Raw genomic sequence first — 25273 nt, 5'->3', positions numbered from 1 at the left:
ATTATGCTGGATTTTGCATTTTGGAAAATGCAAAGCATGTGACTGTTTCTAAAAACATTTTGAATGATTCCTTTGAGGAACAATGTGATACTGGCTGTTTAACCCACCATCACTGCATTGAATTTAGAATTGATAAAGTTCCAACTCAAGACAAGCTGGTAGTTCCCAAGTTCCCAAGTGCTAGGAAAAGACACCAGAGTACCGCTACTCACAGGACATTAATCACAATTCAGGAAAGCAAATGTTCCAATTTCTCTAAAATTACCACTTAACCTGTTTGATACATCTGTTCTTTTTCTTTTTCCCGTTTACAACCGTTTTTGTGCAATATATGCCAGGGACCTGTGCAATACATTTATATTTATATTTATATTGTGCAATACGACTTTTTTTTGTGTACTGTTCTGTTCTGTTTTGTTCTTTGTGTGTTCTGGACTGCGAGTAACTCTTATTAGTGCACTTCTCACTGTACTGATTGTATTGTATGTATTGTACTGTATTATTATTATTGTATCATTCGTTACACTGTTGCTGTGTTGTCTGTGTTAAGCTGCTGTTGCACTGCAATTTCCCTCACGGGATCAATAAAGTTTCTATCTATCTATTTATTTTGATTGCATTAAGTTAGAAAAGGATTTAATGAGAATAGTTACAAATAAGAATAGTCCATCTAGCCCATTTGTTTGTTAGCATTTTATTGATCCAAGGATATTATCCAGCTGTTTCTTGAAAGAAGCCAGTGTATTGACTTCAACAAAATGGCTGAGTAGCTCCTTCCATACTCCTACAACCCTTTGGGTAAAGAAGTGCATGTATCAGGTCAGCTCATAGTCTTCTCTGTTCAAGACTAAAAGGGTTAATTTCTTTCAGTCAACATAGGATGTTCCCTTAAGTGCCAAATATGTGTCTGGGTTTGTTTTTTGTTGTACATTTTTCACATCACACACCTTGATTTAAATTCTATGCTTTTACCTATATAGCCTAGCATTTCGTATGACTTCTTAATCGCTTCCCCAGTAAATCAAAGAAAATTATCTTACATCTTAAAATAGAATATACAGTATATATTGTATATAGGTACACAGGGGAAATTTCTTTTAACGGATGTCCACATAATTATGGAGTTGTATGAGTAACATTTCTTTTATTTCTCCTGCATGTATTCCCCTTGTATTGCAATAAAAGTGTTAAAGTAAAAGCATGAAATCAAACTACCTCATGCTTGGCCACACACATCATGTTGTTATTTTCATCACACCCTCGACCACATCCTGATGCATTCATTCTGCTCTTATCATGGTCTCTCACTAGCTCGTTCCTTCCTATAGGCTTCAGTGTTACCCTAATTAATATACTGCTTTCACGTTTGTCACAAACCTTGGCACCATAGAACAGTAGTACTAAAAAGTGGTACTCCAGCTAGACGGACAGAGGCTACAGGGAGATTTTACACAGATTTATTCTCAGCAGACTGGCTCCTTATGAAATGGAAAGTTAGATAGATAAGACTTTATTGATCCCAAAGGGAAATCGATGTGTTACAGCAGCCCAAGACAAGCAAAAAACAGACATCAGAATAGACGAAACATTAGAATACGTACAGTACAAAATAAATATAAAATAAAGTAAATAAATAAAAATAAATACATAGGTGTGTGCAAAATATGATCATAGTCACTGTAAAAACAATAAAATATGTGCAAAATGTGCATAGGTATATACAGATTGAGTGTCCAAAAAGTACAATGGAGCAACATGCTGTCCATAGACGAGCAAATGAAGGGCTAACAGTCCTAGCCTAGGGCAGTGTTATACACCCTGACAGCCGCTGGGAGGAAAGACCTGTGGAAATGTTCCCTTGAACACCGTAGCTGGAGCAGTCTGTTGCTAAAAGTGCTCCGCTGCCCAGTAACAGTCCCATGAAGCGGATGAGAGGCGTTGTTCATGATGGCTGTGAGCTTGGTCAGCATTCTCCTCTCAGCCACCAAGTTATGTCACTGCCACAACACAAAACAATTACAAGGCAGCCGGCCTACTTTGAATGTGTTTTCCATCAGCAAAAATTTGCACCTCGGTTTTTCTCGCAAAACCTCTTGCCTATTTCTCCCAACAATAAAAAAGAGTTCCTATTGCACATTATTTATTGATGGATGTACCACTTACATTCTGTTTTAAAAATAGCTTCCAGAAAAGGGAAGCAAAAAGCAAAAGATGGAGCAAAATGCTTTGTCTGGTGCACTTTCACCCTAAAAGTTTAATTCCATGTTTTTTAATTATACGTATTCAAGGGCACATGTACTAGATACTGTACATTTAAAAAAGGAGGGGATTCTGTTGTGTGCCACATGTGGCTGGAGAATTATTCAGGATTATTTTGCAGTGGCATTGCTAAATTTGACACAGTCTTTCCCTATCAGACAATGAGTTAAATGTAGTGTGTAGTGGATGAGAAATTGATATTTTGCATGGAAAAGAAAGATGACAGTTATGTAGTTTAAAATGAAATTGAACTAGAATTAGGATTTTATCAAATTGTTAGAAGGTTTATCTTTGCCCAGAAACTATTATATGCACTTAATAGAATCACAGAATACATTTGTAGACCAAACCAAATGACCCAAAAGCTGTGGTAAAAAAAAGACAAAGCTGAACACATCTAAAATTAAGACTGTAATCAGCTGAAGCTGATAATACCTTTTCATTTATAACAGTCAGAAAGAATAAGTCTTCTGAAAAATTATGCTGTACACTGCCGTAATGTTAAATGAAGGAAATTTCATTTTTGTTTCAAAGCAGAAATTGCTCCTATTCTGATGAAGATGTATGATAAATGTATTAAAATGCCAATAAACAGGAGACTGTTGGTGTTTAACACTTACATGTAATTAGCAATTCACCTGAATGTAAAATAGGATCTTAGATGGTTTTTATGAAGAGACAGAAAATATTACACAAATTGCTTTTAAAGTTCTACTCTAATTATTAGAAAAAGTAAGTGGAGTTTTTCGAATTGTGCAGTCATGAGAAAATTATGTATAGTACATATGCTCTTCATTCAGTTCAAGAAATTGACCTTTTCACAGACAAAAAGCGACCACTTGGTAAGCTTTTAGTAACGTTCTAGGAATGTTCCAGTCACAATGCAGTCAAAGCATAGAATGGTTTTATATGTGAACAAATATAAACAGATATAATGTGTTTGAAATGAAATACATAAAATAGCTGTATTGCCAATAACCACGGAGAAATTGTAGATTAAAACTCTACTTCTGTTTGGCTTAATTGCTGTAGAGGTCTATTGGGCTCTGATGGTTCCTTCAGTCCTGATGGTTTAGGTGATGTTGCTTGTAAAGCTGTCATTCATAAAATGTTGCTGAAGTAACTCTTATTAACCATTATAACCACCAAACAAACATTACTTCAAGAAGTTCTGAGGTCAGGTTATTTGGATCATAAAACAAAACAGAAAGAAATAGTGTTTGCATGACTCCTTACATCACATTTAAAGTATTGTGAAGTCTTTCAAAACAGGGTGACTCAAATGGAGTGACTGAAGTTCAATCAACAGATTTGCAGATACGAGCGTCCGTACAGTTTATTCCAAAATAAGTACAACTGGTTTATCTTAAAGGTCGAAAATTCACCTGGACCTCATGCCTCCAGGATGATTCTAACCCTCTGTATGAAATACATAGAATTAAGTAAGAATTTTAAGTTGTTGCAAAGTGCTAATTTGACTGAGAGCAGCATTTCACAGAACAATTAGTCTTTTTCCAATTAAAATGTATGCTGATTTGTATTTATATACCATAGCCCGTGATAGTACAGTTCTCCTGATCCTGGAGGTTGTCACAGTGTGCAGGCAAAAAAGGGACAGATGTTGTGTAACTATTTTAACAAGCACATTTAAAAAGTTAAATAGCAATGGGGGGTTTTCAGTTTCGCTTTTATTTATTAACATCTTACGTGTGAAATTTATTCAAAGCTTTTCTTGGAAAAACAGATATTCAGTCTCAGTCTTACACCTGCTGTCTTCATCGCAGGACTGCACGTTGGGTGTGTGACCCATTCGGCACACGAGCCAGAAAAATGTGGAGGTGAACATTTTCTTTGATAATTTTTTTTTCCGATTATATGAGGAACCGAAAGTACCAGCTCTTATTTTAGTTCTTACTAACAGATTGTGTTTTTATTATTTCAGTTCGTGCAGGGTAAGCTGTCTGTTGCCTTCTTCTGAACAGTTGCCTTCGAGGGTGGACGGTGATGTAAAAAGGAAATCGAAATTGTGAAAAATGTAAGTAGGTAATAACATTCCATCCCTCCGCCCTGCCTGCTCTACCAAATATCCTGAATGCAACAGCAACAACATACTTACATGTAGATATTTTACACTGAATACGTGCGAGAGCGTATTTTAATATGGTCACATGAACGCATTACTCCTCAGAGGTTGCAGCGCCCCAGTAAAAATGCATGAGAATGTTCTGCAGGGTTTCACAACTTCCTTGTTGTGAGTGCAAAGTTAACGAGACCAATACTTCACAGACGCCGTTTCCTCATTTTTGACACCAGTCTGTTCGCCTTCCCTCACAAGGTGGTCGGGTTAGTGCTCGAAAGAAAAATCAAACGAAACCTGCGGTAGGGGATCAGGGATTCTTGAACTTCATGAGTCAGGTAATAACAGCTATTATATGAAGCAAATTATACTACGAGGAACACGTTAATCATTAACAGTGTGGTCAAACATTAGCACAGATACAGGGCATACGTTTAAACAAGGTGGATCTGGGACGTTCCTGGGTTTTATGAACAGTAGTTCTAGTCACATGAGCCGTGTGGATCGGTCATGCCGAGAATATGGAATGGTACCGCAAGCGCAACCGCAGGCATCAGTCCGTAGACAGGTGTGTCGAGACTGTGGGCTGGTACTGTAGATATAATACTGTCTGTCCCCCGACTTATTCAGATTGTGTCGGGTCTGAAATCAGTAATGAGTGGGATACTTGTATTAGATTGTCAGTATGAGTTCGTACTTGTTGCTAAAAGTTCCTTAATGTACAGTATGTTGTGCCTAATTGCGATCGTTTTGCAAAATAAAAAGAAGGAAATACGAAGAATTATTCTTTCAGCTTTGTTCGATGTTTAATGGATAAGGAGGTACAGTATGGCTTTTGCCTATACAGTTGCTTAGTTAAATGCAGGCAACTAAAAATAGTTGTTTACTCGGTAAATGTTATACATTGTTGTTAAAAACTTAAACATGCACGTAGACATTGTTTGGTGAGTAAATTGTGTCCTGGCAAGTGAAGTTATCAATAATGATATTTGTATTTTTAATAATTTAAATACTTCTGCGAGATGTGACATACCCGTTTTAAAGTAAGAAGCCAAAAAAAGGAAAACGTGCAGTTTGCATTCCAGTGACATTATGCTCTAATTCTGTCAGTCTTTATGTGGGCTGCCTGTGTAAACATTTATTACCTGTTCAGTAATCTAATGAGTGTTTCGACATTCTTTTAATGATTAACCAGGAAGTAGGCTACCTCTGACAACCTGAATTTCAGTCTTTGAAGACATTGAATCCACAGGGTGATATTTTGGTTTCTGGGTTTTAGCTCTCCAGATTGCACGTTCAATGGCAGGATTAGTGCCCCGGAGCTGGAGATGAATTCCGAGCCAATCCTAGAAGAAACTCTGATAAAGCGGTCTCAGCAAAAGAAACGCACTTCTCCTCTCAACTTTAAGGAGAGGGTCTTCGTATTGACAAAAGCAAAACTGACGTATTACGAGGGTAGACCAGAGGTAAGTACAGATGTTCCAATTGCTTGTCATGTGCAAAAGAGCCTAAACTACAGACATCACGTTTGTTTATTGTTTTCTTGTTTTATTGCATATTAACTGTTAATATCTCCTCTTTTATTTGTTTAGTAAGCAGTAAGTAAAAACAGGGATTCCTTTTGATTTACTGGGACATGATAATTGAAGGATCCTATGAATTTGTTGAGGACATATAACATAGTATCTTCCATTTTCTCTTTGGAAATTAAAATACCATACCTCAACATAACAATATTGTTTCACATAAATGCCTATGTTTGTCATAAGTGCCTTTCCAGAAAGGGGTTTAAAGCCATTATATCATTAAGCTTTCGAAACAGTGTTAAATTGGTCTAATTAAGCAACATACAGAGCATGACTTCAGAATGAGCATTTCCCACAGTTAACCTGTAGGAGATTTCAGTTTTGCAGCAGCTCTTCTATATCTTCATTGTGGCTGCTTCAGTCTTTGGATGGTATACAAGACAACTACCAGTTGGCATGTGTTAGCGAAATTTTGTGTTTGCTGATTTGTTGCAGTGTGGTATAACAGATTTATCTTTTTGTCAAGGCTACCCATTCCTGCAATAACTGGCGGAGCTCAGCTGGAATAGTGGTATTCTAACCAGGCCCCTCTTTAGAGTTGACAGAGGTGAATCAGCTTGTTATAGTCAGTTTACTTGGGCTGCATAGCTAGCACGCTCTTCAGACTCGGCCTGTATGAGCAGGTGGCTCTGTGATGCATGCTCTGCAATGGTGGTGTAAAGTCCAGGTACACATTGCACACCACTGAGGGAGTCTCACTCTCATTGTGGACTGTATCAGAACATTACACCTCAAAAGGTAGCAGTTAGTTAATGTTATTGTTTATATCAGTTGCCGAGTACAGTATCTCTGAAATGAGAACCAAAATGCTAGCAGTGTAAGTAATAAAGGGATATTTTCACTACCAATGGAATATGGTAATGATGGACAAAGCATGCATTTTGGGATTGGTACTGTACATGTCAGCCCTTAGACACTTTTTTAACATAAAATAACACTTAATAGCAGCTTTGATTGCAAAATAAGATTCCTCTTTATTTCAGTGCACGTATCGGTTTCTGTAATAGGCTAATCACTGATATTGTCAAAATACATTTTCTAAAGACAATTGAACTGCAGACAATATGGGTAGCCAACACTTCATTTGTAATACCTCTTATCTGTTTGATTCACTTGAATTTTAATGAAAACCCTTGAATTTGCTTAATGTTAGCAAGAACCCTTACGATACAGACACTTTGTATTCTTACATCAGCCAATAGACAAAGAAGCATTAAACATAACTGCTGTGATATCAGCCATTTTGGCAGATTCAAGGTTCTGCGACGCACGTTTTTTACATTCTACAATCGACGTCTGATTTTCAGATGATTTATGAATGTGAAAATAATCATTCCCTGGTGCAAAGTGTTTCTGTCTATTGTGTGTGGCAATTTGAATTTTGCAGCATACTGTGTTATTTCAAACTCAAAACATCCTTCAACATCCTGTAAAAGATGGGCTTCAGACTGGAATATGTGATGTAATGTGCTGCAAAACATCCTCTGTCTCATACTTCCTAATTTTATGAATCATCCTAAACTGTTCTTCAAAATGCAGTCTTTTTGGATATAATTTCGAATTTATTGTGTTTTTCTTACAAACAAAAACATTTCGCGTGCAAGTGGACGTAGGAGTTGTTTTTCATATTCAATGAAGATGAGTGTGAAAATGGGTGATGTGTGTTGTAGGGGACTTGCAATTTTAGAGCCCTCCTTAAAAGCCCATCAGATAAGATCCACAGTTTTTTGTAATGCATAATGCTGCAAAAAATTTTGAGCCGCATATTTTCTTTGAAATATCGTTGTCATTGATTTGCTGTGCAGTTGGTGTGTGTGGTTTCTAACACTTTGTATCTTCTTTAGCTTAGTGTGAGAGTGACAGCCTCAGTAAGGTGACACGTGGGCGATGGGTTAGCTCTGCAAAGTGATTAACAACCCAAAACACACAAACTGAGGACACCTCACGTAAACACAGGCAGAAGATATTGAAATTGACGTGTTGGCTACCCCAGTGTCCCTAATTTCAGCTTCTCAGAAATGCGGTAGGATGTGCTGGACATGAGAACTTATAATCAACTAAGTCTAAAATGAAGAAAACTAAAAAAAGAAGCAATGAAGTGAAAAAAGCTGTGTGACAGACTGCCTACAGTCTGATATCTAACAGGGGACAATGAATAAAATACCATCAACCTGTTAGATTTTTAATAACAGGAAAGTGAACAACTGAAATGGTTAAAAACCCAGTTTAATTATGTATCTATATCGATCCATTTCATAACCGCTTCTCCCAGTTCAGGTCTGCAGGAGAGCCAGTGCCTAATCCGGCAAGCAACAGTTGCAAAGCAGGATATACCTTGGACTAGATATCAGTTTATCATAGGGCAGACATACAGACAAACACACACTAATACCTAGGGTCAGTTTTCCCAGAAGCCGGTAACACACCAGTTTGTTTTGGACTGTGGGAAGAAACCAGAGACTCAGTGGAAGGCCACATGAACACAGGGAGAACATACAAGCTCCACACAGACAGCACCCTAGGTCTGGAATTGAACCCAGGGCCTCAGCACCACAGAGCAGCAATGCTAAACAGTGCACCACTGTGCCAGCCCTTCGTTATATATTTTTCTCATTTTAATTTCTAATGGCATCTTACAGTGTGTTACAAGACCTTTGGAAAACATCAGCACAATAATTCTAAATCATAAATACAAAACTTTATCCAGAAGAAACCATGATACTTTGTTGATATTAAATAATGTTACTGAATACTCAAACTGTGCACTGTAAGTGAATCTTTAAATAACTGTTTTGTCAGTCTGCACTTAGACCAAGGGTAAATAGTCTTTTCACATTGCAAGAGTATTTGCATATTTCTTTATTAAACAAAGCAAAGCAAAAGAGCCTGTCAGAAAGGAAGTTTTGTAGGCACAGTGATCAACCACCATGAAGGTTAATCAGGCAACTAATAGTATGATAGGCAATGTGATCCATATAATCGGAGATGAGTGCTTAACATAATTAATTCTAAGAAATTTAGAAGGATAGAGAAGGCCTTTAAGTAAAATATAAGTTGTGATAGGATCAAGCCCAAGTATATGTAGGTTAGAACAAGGTTTTGTTGAGTTTTAAAAAGTGGAGGGGATAGCAGGTGATCAGAAATAAATAATCCAAAATGCATTATAAACACTATATACCTTTACATATTTATATTTTCTTTTTAACATGAGAATTTTTATGTCAAAAATATTTGCTATGCACATCAAGCGTGTGTATTTTAATAAAGGCTGGACAAGAACTAAAAACAAAAGGAGCTCTAGTATGATGACACTATTCTGTAGGAGGTCAGGTCCTTATGATGAGACATTAAAGTGAGGTCCTGACTATTTGGTCATTAAAGGCATTGTGTGTAAGAGTATGAGTCTTTTGACTTTAAATTACCTTTGGCTCCGTGCTAAAGTCTGCTCTGGGTTTGCGCAGTCTGGTCTAATTAAAGTTAAACCTGCAGTCAGTCGTAAATTGAATATTGTAAAAGATCTTTTTCTGCTGGATTGAACACACTTCTCCTTCAGCATGACTTACTTCTCAGATGGGGATCTCCAGGTAGAGTTTCAGTCGGCAATGGGTTTCGTTTCATCTCTGTTCTTGCTTAAAGCTTTGGTCAATTTTTTTAAGGCAGAAACTTTACATCTTCCAGTTTATTAATTGGCTTCTATTGAAAAAGTGTTGTTATTAGCTGAGTCATTAAAGATTGGATTCATGGTTAAATTGGCCAGTATTTCCCTGTTCTCATCTGTATTGACATACAGTAGTGACATGCAGATTGTATTCCTTAACAAACCTTAGTCTTTCTGTGTGAAGGAAACCCTTAAGTGTAAACTATACTTCTGTGCTCTATCATTGTGCTCTATAGGTTTTGTGAATTCCTTGACTTTGTTTCTCAATGAGCAGTGTGCTGATCTTCAAGGGGGTAAATGTTTTGTATACTCTGAGTGATCACAAAACGTTTGTTTGTTTTAGGTGATTGCTCATGCTTGATAGCAGAGAACATTTATACATATTGGTACGGTTCAGAAGACACACAGTTTGCCAAGAATAGCATTGTGAACAAGTCATATGTGCACATGCCGAATTGATATCTTCAGACATTATTATTAAAATAACAAAGAACCAAAATAACTTTGTGCTTCACTAATGTAAATCGACCATGATATTATTGAAAATATAACATGTTGAGCCTTTTAGGCTTGAAATTTTGAAGTTTTTTTTTCAGGTTTATCATTGTACAAAAACCAGCGCAGTGATTATTTTTTTCAACTTACAGAACGGAAGGTTCTTCTTTACACAACACAGTACTGATAAGAGGAAGGAATTCAGACATTATTGCAAAACCATTTGAACTTAATTTTATAGGAGTAAACTGTTTTAGCAGACATTTAATAAAGATTGAGTACAGCATATTACATGCAGTAAGCACAGACATAACTACATAATAAATATATTTATATATTAAATCTACATAAAATGGAAAACACTGAATTAAAAAAAAATCAATTAATAAAATGTATTTGTATGTAGGGGCAACAATAAAAAAGGCAAAGAAAATGTTAGCTAAATGTAATATGTAGCTAAATCCTTCCATCCATTTTCTAAACGATTTACCCAGTACAGAGTCATGGGAAAGCCAGAGCCTAATCCAGAAAGCAATGGGCAAAAGGCAGGGTGCACCCTGGACACCCTCATCACAGGGCACACTGACACAAACACAGATACACACAGACTCACACCAGGGCCAATCTTTCCAGAAGCCAGTTAATGTAACAGTAAGTCTAAAATGAGTACCCAGAGGAAACCCATGCAAACACAGGGAGAACATGCAAACTCCATGCAGATGACACCCTAGGTACAGGATTGAACCTAGGTCCCCATTAGTTAGAGGCAACAATGATAACCACTGCACTACTGTGCCACCCCAGGAGTTAAATCAATCGTACAATCCATAAATAATACCTCATTTAGACTTATATTTACAGATTTGGTTACTATGTTATGAAAAGACTTATTCCTGCTTTGGAAATTTCCCAAAAGGAGTAAACAGGTTCATTATTACACTTGAAGAAATGTCCTTACATTCACTGAATCGTGTAGGGTTGAACAGTGAAGGTTAGGCTTAAAGTACATGTATAAAAATGTTTAAAAATCCTCAGTGGTATTGTGAATTCAATGTATTTCTTCAAAATCAGCATTGAAACATGGAAAAAGAGTTTAGAAGTGAAATCTTAGGAGAATAAACCTGAAACATGAGGCATGTGTTTATACAGAAGGTTATGGAGGTCTAAAGCTTCTGTACATTGTTGGAGCTAATACCCTTGGGTCTTTCAAGAAATGTCTGGATGAAATTCTCTGATTACTTATCAGCAACCAAATGACCTATACGACCCAAATGTATTTCTTTTTAAAAAAACTTTCTAATGTTGTTAAAAAAACGGATTTGTTTTCTGTGCTTGATTTTGTTTTGCTTCCTTGTACTTGGTCACAAATTAAGGCCCAGGTGTTGAGAAAACAGTGTGGAGGATCAAATTCCTTGAGCTTTTCATCATGCTTCAACCTTTTCTTGGTCTGCGGCAGGCTGCTGCTCTGTATGTCTGGGAAACAGTTAAATATAACTTTCTACATAAGGATAATGGTAATATCTGTTCAGCTCAATTTTTTTTTATTTTTCATTTTTTTACATTTATGAAAATTAATGAAAATCAACTCTGAACAGACAAAGTACCACACCATAGTGTGCATATACAGTAGTACCTTTTTTTCTAGAAATTATAAATTAGTCTTTATAATGCGTTTCTAGGCGTCATTTCAATAGTGTGATCACATTTGGTATACTAAATCTAATTGTAGTCATGATTACTGTATATATATTCCTGTGCAAAAGTCTTAAACATTTTAGACACACTAAGGAGTTAAGATATACTGTTTACTCAGATCCTCCAATGGTAAGTTTAGCTTTGACTGTTTATATATGACTGGTTGTTAGTAAGCAAGTTGACAAATTTGAATTCTTTACAGTCTTCAGAAGGCATCCCACACATGCTTTACAGTAGAGATAACAGATCAACAGTTAATACTGTATGTAGACAGACCATGTTGAAAACAGCAGCTAAAGTCAGGAAACACCACCCTGGAGAGATATATTTTTAATGGCTTCTGAAGTCAGATGTGGAAGCTTGTACAGTAGAGTGTTGCACAGTTTAAATGCATTTCTGTTGAAAGCCCTATTACTCACTGTTTTGTACTTGTTATAGGGACACAAATGTCATCAGAACGTAAAGAGCAGAGCTGTTGAGATGGAGTGAAAGTCCTTGAATTAGAAAGGAGGGTGTCTGTTCTTTGTATATGACATTGGAAGTCAATGCAAGGAGGTTAGAACTGAAGTGATATTCATATGAGGGTTGAAACTGATTAAGATTCTAGCAGCTGAGTTTTGAGTTTAGTGAAGTCTATTTATAGTGTGCTTAGAATCGCCAGCAAGCAGTGTATTACAGTAGTCCATTATATGGAACACATAGGCATGGACGGTCCATATTAAGCATCTGAAAGAAGGGCGGTACAGGCTTGAGAAGAACACGATTTTTCAGCTGGATAGCTGATGCAATCTACAAGCCATTCATGGCCATGCTTAAGGCATCATCATGTTGTGCTGTTTGTGTGGTGCTCCTGCAGAGATGCAAGAAGTCACCACACAGTGTTATGACTTAGCAAGGCGCTGCAGATGGTGATGGAGGAATACGCGGGTTTTCAGGGCAGCGAAGGGGCTGTGTGCTGCAGGGGGTTTTTCAGACCAAACCCAAGTGCGTGAGCTTGTGTCTCTTCAGACGTTTTCGGAGATTGAAAGATAGGCTCGGTCGGAGCTTGCCAAAGGCAGCCAAAGAGCACAGCAGAGCAGAGTGAAGGCCAAGGCCTGAGAAAGAAAATTGATGTGGCCGGTGAAGCAAGAAAGCCTCTGAGTGTCTGGAAGCACTCAGAAGTGCTGAAGCTAAGTCTTCAGCGGATCCTGGAGGGATTACTAGGCTCTCGAAGACAGAGGGTCAGGATGACGGTTTGTGGTCAGACAGACACATGGCGAGCGGATCCTTAATCTACTGTATGCTCAATGTCTTCCAGAGTGGTGTCTAGAATATTTATATGGACCTGGAATGGGACAGTTGGGTACCTGGCTTGCATCCTCAGCTCCACGTTCTCAATAACATTCTCTTGCTCGTGGGAATGTTAGTTTTTGAAATGAGTTTTGCAGAAAGTTTTTAGTCTTGAGTCCCGCTCCAGTCACCCTCTGTTATTACCATGAATAGGTGTTTAGAAGTGACCACTGCATATGAGAACTATACGCAATACTTCCACACATGGCACAGTGGCTATTAATGATAATTTTAGACCCACCTTTCAGTTATTTCTGAAACAAAACGTCACATACAGCAGATGTCTTGTCTTGGCATCTCAAAATGCAGGTCAGCAATGAACCCGTTATTGAGTGGCAAAAATATTATTGCCTCCAAGTTGTTTTATTTGATAAGAGTAGTGATACTTACTGTATCTGTAGGTCCATGTCTGCCTTAGGCTGCACAGAAATCTGAGTGTCGTCAATTTCACTTAATCGTGTAAATTAAGTGAAAGTTAACGCAACAGTCACGGATGACCTGACCAAGTGGTAATATGTACATGCTGAAGAAGGCCCAGTAATGAAAGTTTCCAAACGGAGAGGTATTAGATGTTGCTCTTCCTTTCACGAAGTGCAGTTGTCTACAAAGATAAAAGAGCCAACCTAAGAGCAACTGCAGAGAATATAACATACTGTAGGTCTCTGCACGGTTGAGGAAGATTGCTGGATTAGATGTGTCAAAGGTAACACTAAGGTCCAGCAAAGCAAAGACACACAGGATGACTGAGTCTCAAGCTATGAGGTGAATATTAGTCACCTTCAGCAGGGCTGTTTTGGTATTCTTGAATTCTATGAAGCTTGAACACTAAAAAGAGCTTTGTTTCCCATTGAATGATCTTTACATTTTATTGGTAAATCTATCACATTTCCTAATAAAATGTGATTTCCTCATTGTCAGGTGTTTCATTTGGATCTCTCTACACACCCTTCTAGTTTAAACACTGTTGTTCATAATACAGAATACAGATCTCTTTGGATGAACTGTTAGCTTTACACATATAGGAATAATAACATTTGAAAACCTTAAAATTGTGTTTTTGCATAAAGAAGGAAAAACAATGTGAAAAGAGAACAATAACTCAAACTGTTTAAGACTTGCACAGTGTAGGCTAAATAGTTTGGTTAAGAATACTGAATAGTTCAATTAGATAATTAAAAGCGCATTTGAAATGAAATCCCAAAGATCCTTTCAAATAATATTGATGCTGCTGTAGGATCATTGAGGTTACAGGGAGAAGTGAAGATCTCCATGCTAGTGAAAGTTTAATTGTTTAGTGTTTATATTGATGCATACATGATGTACGAGCAAAATATTGTCGTCCAATAACATCACTGTCTGAAAAAGATGAAGAAAATAAGTGGTTTCTTATTGTGACACTGTGCAGGGATATTCATCGATTTTAGTACACATTTATGGGTAGAGCACCTAATGTTTAGTGATCGTCATCATCAGTCCTTTTGTATCTAAACTATGCTGTACGTTTCTGCTCTTTAATGTAAAAAAAGTGTTCCAAGAGTCTCAGTACATGGCAGACAAGATGGAGAAGTGAAAAAACAAGGGGGACATTTAGGCAGGCTTAATTATGCAAGGCCAGAGTACAGTTATGTTGGACCCCAGGGCTACCACCCTAACTGTTACGAACAGAACCAAGGAATCTTTAATGACTTAATAGAACTTTGATTAATGCCTCATCTGAAGGACCTCACCTCCTGTAGCACAGTGTCCTCAGCAAACCTTTCTGTGGTGCAGTAAGGTGGACATTGTTTCTCATTGAACAGTAAATGGTGAAAGAATTTCCAGATGGGAAACTGATGTTCCTTATAATTACACACATCGTGAGGACAGATAGTCTTCCCAGATCTATTAGAGGTAGAAGTCCTAACTGACTGCATCTCTAGTAGAAAGGAACAGTGAAAAAATAATGTTAACGTATCTTTGTATGAATAGTATGCTGCAAATGTGTGTTGAATTTTTAATCCCTTTCATTTAAAGATACGATTTGTTTGAAAAAGTAACTATCGCTTGCTCTCGGAGTTTCTGAGTTCATATTACTAACTAAAAAGTATTTCAAAATGTAGAAAACTGAGATCAATTGATAACAGTGCAAATTCACAGATGCAAATTCATTCATCATATGCAAACCACTGTAGACGTGATCAGTCTCACTTCCTGCCGATGACATATTATTCCTGCAGAATTCTGTTTTCTGTTGTGACGCTGACATTATTGTTAATTTGACTGTTAAAATGTCTTTGTCATTAAGCATACGTACAGCACATTTTAATCTGACTTTTTAATCTGGCGTTCACGTCAGAAATGGCATTATATAATTATATTTTAATGTGATTAACAACCAGTTCTGAATACATTTCCCCTGCTGTGATTTGAATTAAAGTTTGTTTACTGATGGTCGTGCTTGTTAGTTCAGCATAAATATCATTATTGATTGCAACGGAGTTCCCAGTTGTGATTAAATGGAGAAGATATACTTTGGGTGACTTTTGCTGTCATTTTTCGAGACTAGTTGCCCTTTGCCAGTTTTAATCAGGAAATTATTTTGAACTTTGTAAGTAAAACAAGTTGGCAGTTTGAGTTTCAGAATGAAGAAAACGGTTTTCCATGTTTGTACTCCAGTGGAAATGCAGTCTGTGACTGAAATCTAATGCAGTGAATTTCTTCAGTTTCAAAGTTAAATACTACTATTAACAGATTTAGAATCCACCAGATTTTTTTAAACACAACGCAAAGCACAATGATGTTGAATTTGAGATTTATAAATGTAACTCTGGATTATAAAATTAAGAAAATGTTAATAAACAGCTACATTCTTTTTTTAACTGTACTATATTTTCATTTTAACATTAATTCTTGTGAGTGTCTTTACTCATTTAGGAACACATGGAAAGATTTACACGCATTCACGCTTAAATCTTGAATGTAAGGTCCCAATGGCTTATTTTCATATGACTGGTTTTATGAGTGCAAATATTTTTTAACGTGTTTTAAAGTAGATTGAAAGGTGAATGGCAAAATAATTGACTTGAAGTAATGTTATCTCTTCTCCCACTGTGAATGCCTAATGGATTTGACATTTTTTGCTCCAGGTAAGGTAGATTAGCTTTCCTTATTTAATTATGCAAATCTTCATCAAAGATAGTAAAGAAAAAAATCTGAAGTTTGGCTGAAATGTCTGGATTGGAACATTTCAAACAGATTTAAAAACCATCACACAGCACAGATTGTAAGGAGTGAACATTACTTTTTTTATTTTTACACAAACTGTAATGTAACATTTGTATTTTTTCAATATAAATATACTATATATGAGTACAATGTTCTTAATATAAATTCTCTATGTACTTTAAAATGCTCAACTACATTACATATATTAGTAACATGATGGAATTTGGAATTTTAGTTATTAAATTAAAAAAAAAAATGTTTTTACAGCAGTGGTTTGCAGGTTCAGTATTTCTGTATACTTCCAGAAAATGCATCCTAGCTTGTAAATTATTTGTAGAATGTTTAGTATATTTTTTGATACATTAAGTAAAGAGTTAGCATAATTTTCCTAACTTTACACTATGCACACAGATACTAGAAAACAACCTAGATTCACCTGAAGAATTGAACCCTGGACCCCAGCGCTGTGAGGCAGCAAAGCTAACTGTGCCCTTTTGTTTTGTAATTGCCAATTGTTTATCATTTCAAAATTAAAACTACAGCTGGTCTAACATGTGGAGAGAATGAGCACATACCTGAGATGCTAGGCATCCCACAGTGTCTTACCGGAGAGTTAATACCATATGGAGAATATCTGTAGTTGATGCCACTGCAAACATGCAAACTTTTGATGCCTCTGGTGATGTCCCAGGACTCACAGCTATGTGGCTGTTTGAAACCCAGCTAATCACAGAAGTGCTTTGCCATTTGCGTGCTGGTACCTGAGAATTGTTACAGTTGGCTAAATGACATTTTAATTACATTATTAAATCTTCATGATCTAATTTAAATGGCTTTCACCTCACGGCCATCGGTAGGAGATTCAAGGTTTGATTCTTCTATGCCTGGGTCAGCTGGAGGATTTCATATTGCCTTCATTCACACCTCTTCTACCTGGTTTATAAATCTGCAGATCTGTGGTGAGGACTGAAAAAAAAGGTTTAAAAATTTTAAACTGTGCTTTTACTAACTTGAATTTGTAATTGGTCAGGCCCAGGAACAATAAATTAAATGTAATTCAAAAAGGTAAAGAACACTGACTAGTGGAATTTCAGTAAAGACAATTGCAAATTGCATCCCATTTTCTAACCACTTTATCCAGTACAGGGTTGCAGGAGAGTCAGAGTCTAAGCAGGATACACCCTGGATGGGATGCCAGTCTATTATAGGGCACACACAGATACAAGGATGTATACTGTGGCTACTCTTTAATGATGAAAATTAAAGAAAACACCAGGGCCAATTTTCCCAGAAGCTAGTTAACCTACCAAAGTATGTCTTTGGACTGTGGGAGGAAACCAGAGCACCCAGAGAAAGCCCATGCGAACACAGGGAGAACATACAAACTCCACCCAGATAGCACCCCACATCCAGAATGTCTTTGCTCTGTTTGCTTATACAGTACCTTATTAAATCAATGTTTCAAGGAGTCAAAACTTTGGATCAAAAAATTATAAAGCAATGGAGCAAATACCATGCAAAGTATTTTCTTTAATTTTTATCACTGAGATTTAGCCACAGCACACTTCCTTATCTGATTATTCACTTCATTTGAATATGTTTTAATATTAAAATAAGAATAATCCTGAGAGACAAAAGTTTGGTAAATTCTTTGAGCACACGTCTGAAAAGTATGTTTTCATGTTTTGCAGAAGAAATCAAAAAAGGGATCTATTGATTTACAGAAGATCAAGTGTGTTGAAATTGTGAAGAATGGAGGTGGGGTTATCCCATGTCAAAACAAATATCCTTTTCAGGTAAGTGAGACCTCTTATACCTTGAATGAAGTTAATCCACTCCCCACAGAATTATGATAGACAGCCAGTGTTTAAGTGATGGAGCAGGTTCTTATTCTTTTCATCCCATAGATGCACTCATTGCAGAATGTGTGTGTGTCCCAAACTGTATAGAAATGAGTTTTTAAAGTGTACTTATAGTTAATAAAATTGCTTTGAACTGTGCTGTTATAAACAGCTAATTCAGAAACAACTAGAGAGAACGTGATGGAATGAAAAGAAATGTCCACAATGTTTGTGTTTTAGTGTTTACAAAGTAACATCCTGTCACTACCACATTGTTGTGTCTGAAATCCAAGGAAAACATAATAAAGCACATTGACTTTAAATCCAGTGTAATTGTCAAACCTAAACATATCCTGCACTGATGGTGTTTACATTAAAATAAAGATGTCCAAGCTTCTGTTTTTTTGGAAGACTGCATTTTTTAACTTTTTTAAAATGTTAAAATGTTAAAGTTCATTAATGCAACGAAAAATAGGGCTTCCAGTAATTTTAGAAACTTGTGTTTACCATAGACATACAATGCAACTGATAGTTGTATTGACATTAGTCAGACTGTTGATCCTTGTGTATTCACTGATGAACCTCCCCCAGAAAATCAATCAAGTTAATTTAAGTTCAAACACTAATATTCTTAAACACCGCAAATCAACTTTCGCGAATCAAGTTGTACGGTACAGTATATGGCTGAGATCAGTTGTTGTTTCAGCAAATGACTGAGAGTTCTGCACAGGATATGTGTGAGAATTATCGTGTGAGAATTCAGCTTTATTGCCATTCTTCATCCTTAATAGAATCTTCTTCCAATAACTAGGAGAAGAAAATACATAAAATCTTTCCATTTATTATTATTTATGTCTAAACTTATGTTTAAACTTTTGTTTAGTGTCTAATGAACTACCTGTCTGGTAAATTTCTTTTGGTAAATTTTAAATATTATTTGAAACAGAAGAGAACAATGGTCTAGTTACACTGTTCTTCTTCTGACATTAAAAGGATTGCCACTTTTCTTGTGCTTGTCATTTTTACAAATGATTAAGGAATTTGAATTGAAACATATATATTTTTTACAATACAATGTGACCGTAAGCTTAATTTTTAAACTACAGATTTACATGATGAGAACTACCCTGTATCATGGTATAGTGAGCTTGGTTCTAACAAAAACAGTAATCTTACATATGATGTGCATGTGATATTTGCAAAAAATGTGAGATATAGCTGTTGAGGAAATCAGTTTGATTTTGTTTTAGGAAGTTCAGAAAACATTTGGAAGTATTTTTTAAAGTAATGCCAATATAAGACTAAGACCTAGATTAAATTTCAGCCCATTTAATCAATCACAAAGTATAGAGTCAGGACTTGATGGTGAGTTCCTGTTTGTTGCTTTTTCTTTGTAGCATCAAATTGCTGCTTTCATGTTCCCTTTGGGTTTGTAAATTATTGTTGGAGGGAGTAATTTTGATTTAATATGGATCTTAATCTGTCAGTTTAGATCAAAAGGACTGAAGTTTCTATTTCTACAGCTCTGCCAAACCAATTAATTTCTGACCTTTTTCCCAGGTTGTGCATGACGCAAATACCTTATACGTTTTTGCTCCAAGTAATGACAGCAGAAGTTTGTGGGTTCAACACATAAAAGAAGGTAAAGTCGTGCTCTTCAGTAATATTGATTAAATGACAGAAAATAGCAGATCACTTGAAATGCCATGATAGAGCCATTTTTTTTTCTTTTTGCAAATTAAACTATGACAAAGCAGGGATTCCTGCATAGCTCAACCAGTACAGATAATAACTCAGAGCACAGGCTCTCTATAGCTCTATAACTCTCTATACCAGTTATCCATGGTTGGACGTCAGCAAATTTCTAACTTCAAGTTGTCATATGTGCTGCTTAAGGCAGACGTAAGCAGTGTCTGAATCATTAGATGATCCCAAGGGCAGTGATGAGAGAGACAAAACAGGGGAGCAATGGGCATAGTGGTGTTGGGTAACAGGCAAGGGAAGAAGGCAGAGTGGCGTGCAGGGTGAGCCAGTTCAGAGCCAATATCAGGGACAAAGCAAAGTTTGTAGCTGTAACAAAGAACCAAGCTTTGCAAGCTGAGGTCTAGAAGTAAGCCAAGTTGTAGCCAAAGGCAGCTCATTTGGGTGAGACCAAAGACGAGGACAGAATGCATTTGTCCAAAGAGAAACACAGACTGGAAACAAAAACTGAGGACTGAGTAGTGGGTCAGAGCAAAAGGCTAAAGAGCAATCTCTATACCAGAGCATTAACAAAGCAGATCTTAAATGTCCTGAACCACCAACAGGGTTGTATATTGCCTGCAGGTGGTACAGCTTCCCTGTCACGTATCCATGACAGCCAAAACTGACTGACAGCCCTGGCAACGCTAGCTAGCTCTGCAGCACCCCAGCTGGAGCAAGCTCGACATAAACTGTTTCTCTACAACTATATACAGTGCCAGAGCCTGCGAAATGTCACATATAAACTGTGACTACGATTCCTCAAGAATGGGCACAAAATTGTCACAGTGCCACTCTCAGATCTTCTAAGCTTCTGGGTGGGCATTAGTTGATCAGGGTTTTGTTACGTCTTTTTGGGGAACAACACAACACAACTGAAACATTTTCAGTGCCAGATGGCCTTACAGTGCCATTAGTAAGAGATGTCATTCCTCCTGTTGGCATGAACTATCCCGTCAGGTGCTGTCAGACTTTGCAGAGTGTCAAAAAATGACACATAGGAAGATGTATTCCTTTAAAATTGGCTGAATCTATGATATAAATTAATTGTGATCCCCAATAAAATTAAAATAAAATCCTAACCTTTTTATTCTCCAACTGTCTATGTAAACCTAAGGGGAAAAGGCTTGAAGTTAGAAATCTGCCGATGTCACAAATCATTATCCTGAAATACACAGCCTTAGTGTGTGTCTTACTTTTGTCTAACATATGCCAGCAGAGTGCTGGATTAATTTGTCCAAAATGATCTGATGTCCATTTATTTTTAAATTGTATTCACAAACACAGGTGTCCACCGTTTGCACTTCTGTTTAAACTTACAGAATAAATTCTTACATACTGTATCTTGAGGATGGACATCTGAACACAATATATAGAATGTGCTGAGCATAGTCCAGATCCCTAGGGTACACTACAAATATGTAATTTAAACCAAGGTCTTCAGGTACAAACCTAAAATTCTAACAGGTCGTAAAGAAACATTTTGCACTTGCCTTTCAGCAAGATAAATATCTTGTTTTCATTTCATATTATGTAAGTGTATTATTTTTTGGAATCTCAGATATAAATAGCTGAAGAAAAATATTTGATCTTTTAATATCTGATCTTTGAATTTGAAGATTTGATCTTGTTTATGTGATGTAATATAATTTATGTGATGAAAAAAAGTGTATTTAAGTTTATACTCATTACTCATTTTATACTCATTAGGTCTCAGATTGGTTAATGTTTGTGGTGTAAGTGTGCTACATTTCAGTTCTAACAATTTTACCATGTTGCATCAGGAAAGTGCTTTAGTAGAATGCAAAATGCTGCAGCCTGGATTGTATTGTCAAAAGATGCTCATTTTATTCCTTAATTTTCTCCTTTCAGAGATAAAGAACAATCCTTCAATAGTTGCAAAATTCCACCCTCAGTTTTGGCATGAAGGTATATGGTTGTGCTGCAGACAGGCAGACAAATTAGCGCCAGGCTGTGAAGAATACAACCTGTTTGGAGACAGTAAGTTCCTCTTTCCCTGCACTATGCTTTTATAGCAGGAGCTATAGAAAGAATTTGCCTCTTTAAATGGTTTTATCAACACACAACTGTCATTCTAGTGAATGGGATTAGAAGCTGCATGTGAGCTCCAGGGCAACAAAAAGTTACTTCTAGACTGAAAAAAAATAAAGGAGACAAAACACAATGATTGGGTAGTGTTCTGTCACTATACTGTATGTGTCTGTGTATTTACCAAAAACATTTTTTTAATTGTTTTCAGTTTCACGAAAGCCTCTTCCTCCAATTCCTGCAAATGAGACTTCAGAAAAGGTGAGGAAGACTTTTTCCTCCCAGAAAGTTCCTTAACTTTGCATCTAGTACTATGCCACTGTATAAAAAGAAATCAGTTTATTTTGTCTACATAAATCTGTAGAGGGAGCAGAATGTCAGGTCAGAATGTCATTTGTATTGATTGATAGGTGATAGAACAGGTGGTGTAGCTTAGTGGGCAAATCTCTGGACTCAAAACTGGGCAGGGGTGGGGTTGCTGGTTCAAGCCCTTGCTGCAAACACAGCTGTTGTACCCAGACAGTTCCCAGCTTTATGAATGGGAATAGCATTTGCTGGGGGTGGTATCTCGTCCGGGGAGAACTCATTTGTTCTCTCTTCACTTAGCACCATGGAAACCAGGATAGGCTCTGGTCTGGGCCGCTATTCTGGCTCCAGTAGAGTCTACGTACCCATAAAATTGCATCCTCAGAAATTACCGATTTATTTTTATTCTATGATAGTCCAGCATTTTTCGACATATTTCTTTTAAATTTCTACCATTTTTGTAATAAAATAAAGTACAATGGTAGTTTACTACTTAACTGTCACAAACTAGAATATATTATGTAGCGAAGAGAGATTTTTGTGGCATATTTATTGTTTGAGGAATAAAATCCCTGAAGCATTATGAATTCAAAATAATTTCGAAATCTTCAGGATGAGGGCTCCCTCCATCCTCTGCAATTTTGTTTGGCATGTGCATGCTCATGGTACACAGAACAATACAGATCCTGTTTCAGATATCAAAGGTGGACATTCTTCTTTGAAGGAGAACCCAGTCTGCACAATAAATGTTCACATTATGTTGGTAGCCCCCAGAAAAGAAAAATGAATAAATCAACACTAAAACATTGTTCCATAACTGCACTTTTAGAAGTTTAATTTGGCTCCAATTATAATTATTTGTAATTGGATTTATATAGCACTTTTAATCCCAAAGGATAAAAAATGTTTTATAATTAAGAGGGGTTCCACTTCATCTGTTACTGAATTGCAGCACCCACCTGGCTAATGTGCAGCAGTCATTATGAACCAGCAGCCCCACTGCACCCCAGAACAGGTAGAGAAGTGAGACATTGCTTCACCATTTGAATTAAAAGAGGAACTTTAGCCAGACCAGATTCTGCAAACCTGGAGTGGAATCTAGCCAGGACACAGGGATTAATACCCTTACTTTTACACACTGTGCCATGGGATCTTCAGTGACCTTAATTGTAATGTCTCTTTGGACTGGAATTCATACAACCTATTGTTTCTGGTCACCGTACTGAATCCCTTTTAGAAATTCTGATCCCAAGGGAAGACTGCTACTTATTGGCTCATCAGCATTTCTTACAACAGCCGTCTGCTTTTCCTCAAAGGTTTCTTTTCCCAGTACTGACTAGGCCTTTAGCTTCTCAGGTCTGATTAGATGAGGCTACAAGGTGGTAAACCTGCTGTATGGTTAACACAATGCTGTGATACAACATAAGACACACTGTGGGGGATAAGAATAAAAATAAATGCACGATGGAACTGGGGGAAAGCAGTGAATGAACTAACTATACCACAGAAAAATTTCCTAAGGGCGCTACGTGCAGTCATTTACAGAACTGAAAGAAAAGTGTGTCTTTCAGCCTCGCAGGCTGCCTCCACCTCCACCTCCTGAAGAGGATGATGTGAGTAAAGAAGAGGAAAAGGAGGAAGTCGTAATAGCCATGTACGACTTTGAGGGGGTGGAAAGCCATGACTTGAAGCTTGTCGAGGGTGAAGAGTATATCATTATTGAAAAATGCGATGTAAACTGGTACAAAGCACGGAATAAATATGGGTAGGTAGTCCCAGTTGTCCATGTCTGTTGGTTCTGTTTTGTGTACCTACATACTGTAAAAACTTTTAATTGTGCATTCATATGTGTAAGCAATTGTTTTCTCTAATGCAATATGGCAAATAACTGTAACAAAAATTGAGATTTGATTTTATTAATGGAGATCTGTTTAATAATGACAATCTATTTAACTCTTAAAAAAATAGTGCTTCATGTTTTTGTACAAATAGATTTTCCGCAAAATGGAGCTGTGAAAAAGACGTTTGACGGGAGGTCAGATTGTAGTCTTGCACGTCTTCTTATGTATGAACACTCACCTGCTGTGCACTAGGCATGGACTCATCTGAGACAGAAGTCTTTCAGCTCTCTGTTGCTGCATCTTACCTTTGTAGTTCCTGTGTCTTATGGTACACATTCACACTCTACCATGGGGTTCACCCATAACAAAGCTCACACACCAATAGGTCCATGATTGTAGAAATCTGCATTGGTACTTTGGAGATTCTTTAGTCTTTTTTGGAGGTTTTGGCAATCTTGATCTTACAACCAGAGCTATTATTACCACCAAATACTAAAATATTAAGTTCACCACCCATTCATACTCGTCTCATTGTTTTGTCTCCTCATAATGGGACTTGACCAAATTTTGCTGAAAATTGAGTTAGGACAGTTTTTCTATTGATAGTCTGCTACTTATAAACAATGGGGACAGTGGTGACAGGACATTTTTGAACATTCAGGTATATATTTAGTGATTCAAAAGAACTAAAGTGTTTTAAAAAATACATTTTATCTGAATGAAATGAAAATGCGAATTCTGATAATCACAATGTAAAATAAAATTAATTGTTTTCCTTTCAAACATATGCTGAGGTCTAGGACCACCATTCTGTTTTGAGATATCCTCAAAACACAACAACTAGATTGGTAGGCAATATGAACAATAACATCTGCTTAAAATGCATAACATACAATACATAATTATGTTACTGCAACTGTGTGATCAAGATTTAGTTACTGATAATTTACTTTTCATTGTTTTCATTCAGACTATCAGATGAGACTATACTTATTAATTCATGATGTCAGCTTCAGTTATGAGGGGCAAGTTTAGATCAATCTGCTCCCTGGCTGAGAAACATCATTCTCAAAGCCTATGTGTGCTGGAATGTCCTACAGCTGATGCTTCTTCAGCCATCTTCTTCAAAACATTAGACAGCAACCTTCATGACACACTATTTCTGCAGTGAATATACTGTATACATCTTGAAA

General features: G+C 36.8%; 1 protein-coding gene across 4 annotated transcripts in view; it reads left to right on the top strand.

Annotated features, from left to right (window-relative positions):
- The first annotated feature begins 4508 nt into the window (after window positions 1-4508).
- The window catches only part of tec (tec protein tyrosine kinase), a 45437-nt gene continuing 24672 nt past the window's right edge, over window positions 4509-25273 (top strand). For 2 of the 4 annotated variants that reach the window (XM_088922702.1, XM_088922693.1), the window contains exons 1-7: window positions 4839-4904; window positions 5616-5802; window positions 17995-18099; window positions 19705-19786; window positions 21757-21885; window positions 22145-22194; window positions 23811-24004. In XM_088922702.1, the coding sequence (XP_088778828.1) occupies window positions 4858-4904; window positions 5616-5802; window positions 17995-18099; window positions 19705-19786; window positions 21757-21885; window positions 22145-22194; window positions 23811-24004 (794 nt within the window). In that variant the 5' untranslated portion in view covers window positions 4839-4857. Of the gene's footprint in view, window positions 4675-4838; window positions 4905-5094; window positions 5158-5615; window positions 5803-17994; window positions 18100-19704; window positions 19787-21756; window positions 21886-22144; window positions 22195-23810; window positions 24005-25273 lie in introns of those variants that run through there. The other 2 variants (XM_088922711.1, XM_088922720.1) reach the window with 2 other exon arrangements.

Source organism: Atractosteus spatula, chromosome 1 (genome assembly GCF_055471065.1).
Source record: "Atractosteus spatula isolate fAtrSpa1 chromosome 1, fAtrSpa1.hap1, whole genome shotgun sequence".
Lineage (NCBI taxonomy): Eukaryota > Metazoa > Chordata > Actinopteri > Semionotiformes > Lepisosteidae > Atractosteus > Atractosteus spatula.
The sequence above is the reverse complement of the archived record's forward strand: the minus strand, read 5'-3'. Positions and strand labels throughout refer to the sequence as shown.